The following is an 8478-nucleotide window of genomic DNA, read 5'->3' as shown; positions in this document are numbered from 1 at the left end:
ATGTCCAATGTGGTTAGCAGAGCCCTCCTAAGGAAAGGAACAAAACCCCTCATCCCTTTCCTTAACAAATGCCGCTTTCGCCTTTCCTCTGAAAGATTAAGGTGATGAAGAGTTTTCTGGATCTTTTGGAAAACTGACTCCTGTGTGTGTTAGAGCTCAGGCCAGGGCTGGGCAGCAAATGTGCATCTGGTAAAACATATGAAGACCTGGCCTCTACTTTGTATAGTATTTAGACCTGTGCAATGGTGGTTCCCACCATCTCACCCCCACTTTTAAAGCCATCCTTTTATTTGTCTTCTCAGAATCACTCTTTCTTCCTCACAGATAAATTGAAGAGCGACTGTCAAATGTGCGGGGAAAGTTAATAGCCTGTCCTGATCCCTTTCTCATGGTGACTCGCTTAATGGCCTGCTTTTTACCTGTTGGGACTGGAATGGCAGGGGAGCCTGAGTGGGGCGTCTAACTCACTGTGGCCTGCAAATTCCATGCCTGGATCTTACTTGGGATTTGTCCTGCCATCATGATGTTTGTACTTGTCTTTTTTTGCCTCTTTTTAGACAAGACCAGCTATTGGCAACACGCTGTAGATGCTGAGAGAAGACAGGTCAAGTGACTGACTGCATACATCTAAGGCTAACAGCTTTTGCTTGGCTGGGTTCAATATGTATTTTAATTGAGCATGTTCTGATGGTGCAGCAAGCTCCCTCACTCTAGTCTATCAGGTCAAACTTGACATGTGCCTGTTTTGCTGAGATAAAGGCAGATGCAGCCCCACAGCACTCCTGGGGAAGCTGCAGAAAGCTGCTACACATTTTAGAAAGGAGGTCTGCACACGATTAACTTTCAGTTCTTTAGCCCTGTGTCTCAGGGGCTTGGGCATCTGAGTTTGGCTTTCAGGGTCCTTCTTTTGTGTAACTTTATGCCTTAGATTCATTCTCTGCTTGCAGAATGGAGACAGACACCACCTTCACCTTACATGGATGTACAAGGATGCTCTAAAGGCAGCTAGATCATGTAGGGGCAGGGGGAAAGCCTTCGGGGTTCATAGTCTGTTCATCCAAATATTTTTCTATCATATGCCCTTGAACTTTAGGCCTTCATATAGAATGTCTGAAGGTAGGAGGAGGTGTCTGAATCGTCTCAAATTATATGCAGAATGTGGTGTGGGGCCAGGGCTTTCATCATCATCTTAAAAGAGATCCAGATCCTTAATAGGGCTGAGAATCACAGCTCTAGGCAATTTCTCTATTTAAGCACTTACTTTTGTTTGTTTGTTTTGGCCATACTGTGAGGCTTGCTAGATCTTAGTTCCCTGGACAGTGATCTGCCAGCAGTGACAGCGTAGGACCACCAGGGAATTCCCTAAGTACTTAGATTTGGACAGTACTTTTTACATTTAAAAGGACTCTCAGGGCTCACCAGTGGCTCAGTGGTAAAGAATCTGCCTGCCAATGCAGGAGACACAGGTTCAATCCCTGATCTGGGAAGATCCCACATGCTGTGGAGCAGCTGAACTTATGCACCACAACTGTAGAGCCTGTGCTCTGGAGCCCAGGAGCTGCAACTACTGAGCCCATGTGTTGCAACTGCTGAAGTCCTCTAGCCCTAGAGCCCGTGCTCCGAAACAAGAGAGCCATTGCAAAGAGCAGCCCCTGCTCACCGCAGCTGGAGAAAAGCCTGCACAGCATAAGGACCCACCACAGCCAAAAATAAATAAATTAAAAAATAAAAGGACTCTCATCAGAAATTTCCTGGAGGTCCAGTGGTTAGGACTCCACACGTTCACTGCCAAGGGCCCACGTTCAATCCCTGGTTGGGGAACTAAGATCCCACAAGCCATGGCGGTATGGCCAATAAATAAATAAATAAAAAGACTCTCATACTTTTGACTTTCTAATCTTCATAATGACTTTATCAGGGAAGTAAGACAAGGATTATTATCTTCATTTAATAAAAGAAGTAGTTAAGGTCCAGGCTAGTGGTAGCTAAGTTTATAATCCAGATTGCTTGCTAGTAAATCTTTGGGGAATTCTGACAGCCACACTTTCTCATCTTACTGAATTGGTACTGTGTGCAAAATTTTAAAACCCTGGGATCCACTCAAGGGGAGAGGTCAGTTACATTTCAGCTGAGCGTCTGTTGTTCATAGTTCATAGTTCATAGTTGTTTCAATTGGGATTGCTTCAAGAAAGTGGTGGAGACCACAGATGGGCAGTAGAATAAATATTGCATCTTTTTTTAACCTCAGTGGAACTTGGCTGTTAATTTACCTGCATGAATATTAAATTTGCCATTACTTGTGTGCCTGTTTTACAGCTTACTCATTATTTAGTTTTGCTGTGGTAAGTGTGGAATGATTCAGGAACCGGAATGTGAATGGCACTCTATATATTCCCAGTGTTGCCTGTTCAGTGGATGAGCTCCTTTGGTTAAGTCACCTGGGACAAAGGGAAAGACACAGATGTGAGGCTCTTGGCACACCATGTGTAGTCTCTGGGGTATCAAGTCCTGAACAAGCACTGCAGGCGATTCTGATGTTTGGGTAGTTTGAGCCACATAATAGTGAAATGTTTCATCTACCTAACACGTGGGCACGCTGTTAAACTTGGCTGATTTGGAGAGTCTAATCCTCCTCCAGATAGTACACCATTTTAATTTCTTTTTCACATATATTTTCTGTAGAATGGCTCTTTGGGGACCAAAATTTCCAAAATTATGTAGAGACTTCCCTTCAAATCTGCTCTGGGACAGTGATAAAACTATCATTTTGACTTAGCAAATATTGATTCAACACCTTTGGACAAGTAAATGGGAACACTTGTCTTTTGTCCTGGGTTCTCTTTGGGTATCTGTCCAATGTAAGGTAGTCCTTGAGATCTGGGCTCGTTTCCAGACACATTTTTCTTAATGGGTGACACTGAGTTCAGTTGTGCAGTTATAAAGAAAATGGCCAGGGCTACTTCCCAGAAACTCCCTAGAGTGGGGTTGCAAACAGATGTAAGAGAAACTCAACTGCTGAGTAACGAGTGGAGTTAAACTGGAAATATTGGATTTGGGATGTGGGCCACCTTCCAAACCAGTTTCTTGGTGGGGCGATTGAATCATTAGTAGAGGTATCTACCTCAAGGTCAGCCTCTATTGCAGTACCAGAAAACCCATTACAAATGAGTAGGCAAGTAGTGATGGCAATCACCGAAACACAGGGTGCTGAGGGGATCCTTGCTTTCTAAGCCTTTGGTACTTAGAAGTTTGCCCTGTAAATTTAAAAAAGTTGTTCACCCGCCCTGTCAGTTTCAGCATCTTCACTGTAAAGTATCTGGGGTCAAGACAGCTGATGAAGTACAAAGCCAAAGCAAATGTGTTTAAGTGGAGGCTGGCTGTGAGCCTTCGTAGTTGGTACCCGTGATTACTCCCTGGACCGTGTATATGCTTTCTTTCAGGCACTGGCTTGCCCGAGAGTATGTCTGGTTTTTGATTCCCTACATGATCTATGACACCTACGCCATGTACCTCTGTGAGTGGTATCGAGCCGGGGACCAGAGCAGCAGACATTCCCTCACCATTTTTCGAAACTTCCTAAGCAAAAACCGCCTCATGATCACACACCATGTGTTCATTCTGCTTGTCCTTGTGCCCATTGCCCAGGTAATGGCCTCCCAACAGCCACCAAGTCGCTCGTTTCTCTTGTTGAACCGGGCACCCCGACCATCAGATTCCCCCTTTTCCTCCCCTTCGTTGCCTCACCCACCACCCTCCTGCCAGCTGCTGCTGCAGTGTAGGGAGGAATTACATCTGAAACTTCTGGTCCTCCTTACTGGTGGTCCCCTAGCCCTCAGGGCTTCTCCAGCATGTGTCAAAGGTTCTGCCATTAGTTCATTGAAGATAAAAACCAAGGACTTCCCTGGTGATCCAGTGGCTAAAACTCCAAACTCCCAGTGCAGGGAGCCTGGGTTTGATCCCTGGTCAGGGAACTAGATCCCACATGCCGCAACTAAGACCTGGCATGGTAAAATAATAATTTTTTTTTTAAAGATAAAAACCGATATACAATACAACATAAAGACTGTTTAAAGAAATGAGAGTTGCTCCATCAACTGGTTATTTGCCCTAATAGTGCCCAGAGAGGGCTGTATACATTATTTTGATGTCACAAAAGCAGACTCTCAAAACAGCCTCTTAATTTCTTCCCCGATCTGCTTTTTTCCCCCCATTAAAAAACTCACCCAACAAGGAAGAGAAATGGGAATGCAGAGTGAGTAACGAGTCATTCCCGAGGACCTACCGGGTGACAGGTATTTGGTTTAAAAACTCACAGCTTTCTAATAGTCATTAGAAATTATTAGAAATAATTAGACATGAGTTCCCTGGTTGCTCAGTGGTAAAGTATCCGCCTGCAACGCAGGAGCTACAGGAGACAAGCGTTTAATCCCTGGGTCAGGAAGATCCCCTGGAGGAGGAAATGGCAACTCACTCCAGTATTCTTGCCTGGAGAATCCCATGGGCAGAGGAGCCTGGTGGGCTACAGTCCATGGGGTTGCAAGCAGTCAGACACGACTAAAGCAACTTAGCACACATGCAAGCAATCAGACGTGATAATTAGACTGTTAGCCCTCTATGGTAGATGAAGAAAGTGGGGCTCTGAGAGTTTCCATTCCTCCCCTCGGGGGTACACTGTGCTGCTTTCCTGAAAGGATAAGAGGAGAAGCAAGAGGGCGAGATGTTGACAAGCCTCTCTTGACTGTATTGGGACCCTAACATTAAGCATGGGGCCTGGCACGCATTTTATGGAACTGATCTGGCTTCGGTGTCCTTGGCAGGACTAAGTGAACACCCGAAAGTGGGCTGCAGTCTCTTTTGGCTGACACTGAAATTCAGAGCAAGCCTGGTGTGTGATGCAGTTGCCTCTGGACCCTGGGGATTCTGGGCACTATGGAGGCCCCCCAGTGTGAGCTGGTCTGCCCTGGCCCATTGAGTACTTCCCCTCACCCCCACCCCCGCCCCACATGGTTGCTCAGGGTTACCCTTTTCAAGAGCCCCAGTTAAGAACCTTCCTTCCGGTGGTTCCTCAACCTCCATTACTTATTTCCCCTTTCCTCTTTCCCTCTGCAGAAGCTTAGGGGAGAGCTTGGAGACTTCTTTGTCGGCTGCATCTTCACAGCAGAACTGAGCACTCCATTTGTATCGCTGGGCAGAATTCTGATCCAGGCATGTATGGGTGGGGTGGCAGAAATAGTGCCAAGGGAACCGACTCTGCTTTTCCTTGGAGATTAGGGGTAGGGGTGGTTGGAGAAATCCCTTTAGTGCTACGAATAGTGGGCTAGGAGACCCTTGAACAGACTTAAATGTCAGTTGGTCTTCGAAGCCAGTGGGGGGAGATTGTACGTTTGATTTCACATTTGATCCAGTTCTTTATGGTGGCTCAGACAGTAAAGAATCTTCCTGCAGTCCAGGAGATCCAGGTTTAATCCCTGGGTGGGGAAGATCCTCTGGAGAAGAAAATGGCTACTCACTCCAGCATTCTTGCCTGGAGAATTTCACAGAGGAGCCTGGTGGGCTACAGTCCATGGAATTGTACAGTCAGACATGACTGAGTGACTTTCACTTTATATATAATTTTTCCTGGTCATAAATGTTTTTAAAATTATATTTGGTTGCACTGGGTCTTCCCTGGTGCTCTCGAGTTTTTTTCCTCTAGTTGCAGTGGTTGGGGGCTACTCATCCTTGTGTGGGGGCTTCTTATTGTCGCGTCTCTTGTTGTGGTGTGAGAACTCAGTACGGTAGTTGTGGCACTCGGGCTTAGTTGCCCCGAGGCATGTGCAATCTTCCCAGACCAGGGATTGAGTCAGTGTCCCCTGCACTGGCCGGCGGATTCTTAACCCCTGGACCACCAGGGAAGTCCACAGATTTTCAAATCTGCTGTTTCTGGGCTCCTGTCAGCTGGGTGGCTTTCATATCACTGCTGGAAAAAATATGGGACTGTATGCATCCATCAGTACAGCAGTGCTTAGTCATGTTTTCTACAAGTGTCGGAAAAGGAGACGCTTGACGTGAACCCTGTGGGACTCAGGCTAGTCACAACCCGAAGGTGACCTTGCTTTCTCCCTCCCTCTTCTTTTCTTTCGCAGCTAAAGCAGCAGCACACGCTGCTGTACAAGGTGAATGGAATCCTCACGCTGACCACTTTCTTCTTGTGTCGGATCCTCCTCTTCCCTTTCATGTACTGGTCCTACGGCCGGCAGCAGGGACTGAGCCTGCTCCGAGTGCCCTTCCACATTCCTTTCCACTGCAATGTGGCCAATGCCTTCCTCATCGCGCCACAGATCTACTGGTTCTCTCTGCTGTGCAAAAAGGCAGCCCGGCTCTTTGATGTTCCTCCAGCCAAAAAGGACAGTTGATGGCTCCCATGAGTCAGGCAGTGAGGCCGCCTACTCGGTATTCCCTGGACCAAATTGCAAATTGTGTCTTGGGTGGCCTCAGCCTTTTGGGTATTGTTCAGCAGATGGATTTGAGTTTTTCTAAAGGATATTCACTATCACCTCCCTCTTCTAACCTGCCCCTTTTGCAAAAGCACTCTTTCCCTTAGCAACAACTGTTGGATCCTGTCAGAGCTCCACTGGCAGTGAGGTGGTTTTAATGCAAAGCCCAAGGATCCTTTCTTGGGTCTTACCTCCAGGGCTCTGGGAGGTAGAAACAGGGGGTGTGGAGAAAGGGGTACCAAGGTGCTAAGCAGCCGGGCACCTGCCTGGTCCTAATATTGGTGGCTCCCCACCTTTCCAACCACTCAGGGCAGTATCTATACGCTGGGCCAGCAGAAGCAAGTGATGACTTGGTTCTTTACATAATTTTTGTAATGCTGGCCTGGGAAAATCACTGTGGGTAGGTAGTTTTTTTTGTTTACTAAATAACCTGTTGGTCCTTTGCCTCATTCTCTCATCCATGTGCCAACATAAAATCCTGTCTACTGACTTCCAATCATAAGTCTCTCTGGCGGGGTGCAGTAGGAGGCAGGGATGGGAGCCTGAAGCACCTGAGTAGGTAGGCAGGCCCGTGGGTCAGCACCTCTGCCGGCTGACTTGGAAAGACCAATGTCAAACTTATGAGCTTGTTGTCAACAGGTAAGATACTGTTCTCTTTTTAAGTACCCTCAAGCCCAGCTTCCCCCATATCCACACATACAGGATGCTCTTGTTAAAAACTACAGGGGTAACACAAAATGACAGCTGCTGAGCTATTCACTGGGTGACCCCACTCTTTGACACTCCTTTTCCTATGGAGTAGGATGGACTTCAGTATTCCAAACCGTGAGATGTCTCATCTAGACGGCCTCCTGATAAGCCAGAGCTTGTGGTCCAAAGCCTGTTCCTCTCTGAGTTACCACCATTTAGCCACAGAAGGCTGGAAAGCAGGAGTGCAAGACAGCCCTGGCCCAGATATGTTTTGTGGACTGACTGCTACCTACCATTTGCAAATAGCATCCTCTGGTGCCAACACTAATTACTCCTTAACAATAAGAAAGGATTTTAGAAACTGCTACCATGGAATTTCTTCCCAAGTGGCAGTGAAAAACTAGATATTTTTAAAAAGTGCCTTTTAATTCATTGTTGTCTGTGAACTTTTTAAAGTACTGAATGTGTGACAGTGTCTCAAATTTTGACTATTTCAGTCTTTAATGGGTGCCGTTTAAAAAACAAGCTGTAATTTTTTACTGTTTTGTTTACTGTCAGTATATCTTTATTAATCACCCCTGTGGTGATTAAATTGCACTAATATTTTCCAACTTAATTCTCATTTGTGAAATACATTCATGCCAACTTCCAGTGACTATGTGTCTGTGTTTCTGGTCTGTGTTCTTATTCATGTAACTGGCAGAGGTGGGCTGTTGCGGGAAAAGGGGATGTGTGAACGCTTTCACCCTCTAGGAGGGCCTCACTCATACCTCACTCTAAAGTGTTTCTGTAATTCATGGTGCCAACAGTTCTAGACTTCACGCCCAGTGGTCACATAACTTTAGGCCCTTTCTTCTCTTCCTAGGTGAATCCCTACTAGGAGTCAGGAGGGTGGAAACCCGATTGTAGGCCACAGACAGAGCCAGCCCACTAACCTGAACCTGAACCTAAAGGCGTGGGAGGGAACACTGCCTCACTATGATGGGGAGTATGGATCTGTCCCTCCTTGCCTCCCAAGCAAACACCTCACCAGTCCCCCGAGTTCTGTAATACATCCTGGACAACCTTAAATTCGCCTTTTCGCGCCTCCACACACACCATCTGCTCCCACGTTTTTCAAAACCATGACAACCCATCCTAGGCAGAAGATAATCACACCCATCCTTTGAACACGTCTCTGCTGTGTTTACCAGTTTCAGTACAGCCCCTTTGGGATCCAGTGAACAGATGGAGTTAACACGGGGGGCAGAAGTTCTTAACTCAGGACACCCATTTTCCTGAGGTCACTGACCTACCCCCCAACATCTAATGT

The 8478-nt window shown here is 46.6% G+C and overlaps 1 protein-coding gene across 3 annotated transcripts; it reads left to right on the top strand.

Moving 5' to 3' along the window:
* TLCD3A (TLC domain containing 3A) lies at window positions 1–7821 on the top strand. Of its 3 annotated transcripts, none has more exons than XM_042242619.1 (5): window positions 7–3645; window positions 4232–4292; window positions 4818–4885; window positions 5110–5205; window positions 6126–7821. In XM_042242619.1, exons 1-5 carry the CDS (start codon window positions 3427–3429, stop codon window positions 6393–6395), a joined length of 714 nt encoding a protein of 237 aa, XP_042098553.1. In that variant the 5' UTR covers window positions 7–3426; the 3' UTR covers window positions 6396–7821. The 3 variants fall into 3 exon arrangements, with proteins under 3 accessions (XP_042098554.1, XP_042098553.1, XP_042098552.1); XM_042242618.1 differs by having other exon boundaries at window positions 4818–4945; XM_042242620.2 differs by lacking the exons at window positions 4232–4292; window positions 4818–4885 and having other exon boundaries at window positions 1–3645.
* Window positions 7822–8478: the final 657 nt, after the last annotated feature.

Source organism: Ovis aries, unplaced genomic scaffold (assembly GCF_016772045.2).
Source record: "Ovis aries strain OAR_USU_Benz2616 breed Rambouillet unplaced genomic scaffold, ARS-UI_Ramb_v3.0 scaffold_231, whole genome shotgun sequence".
Lineage (NCBI taxonomy): Eukaryota > Metazoa > Chordata > Mammalia > Artiodactyla > Bovidae > Ovis > Ovis aries.
This window is presented reverse-complemented; position numbering and strand designations above follow the sequence as displayed.

Excerpts from the sequence above, each read along its gene's own strand:
- TLCD3A (XM_042242618.1), top strand. The coding sequence starts at position 3,427 with ATGCTTTCTTTCAGGCACTGGCTTGCCCGAGAGTATGTCTGGTTTTTG. Across the intron at positions 3,646-4,231 it reads TCCTTGTGCCCATTGCCCAG|GAAGAGAAATGGGAATGCAG; the intron begins GTAATGGCCTCC and ends TCACCCAACAAG. Across the intron at positions 4,946-5,109 it reads CACTATGGAGGCCCCCCAGT|AAGCTTAGGGGAGAGCTTGG; the intron begins GTGAGCTGGTCT and ends TTCCCTCTGCAG.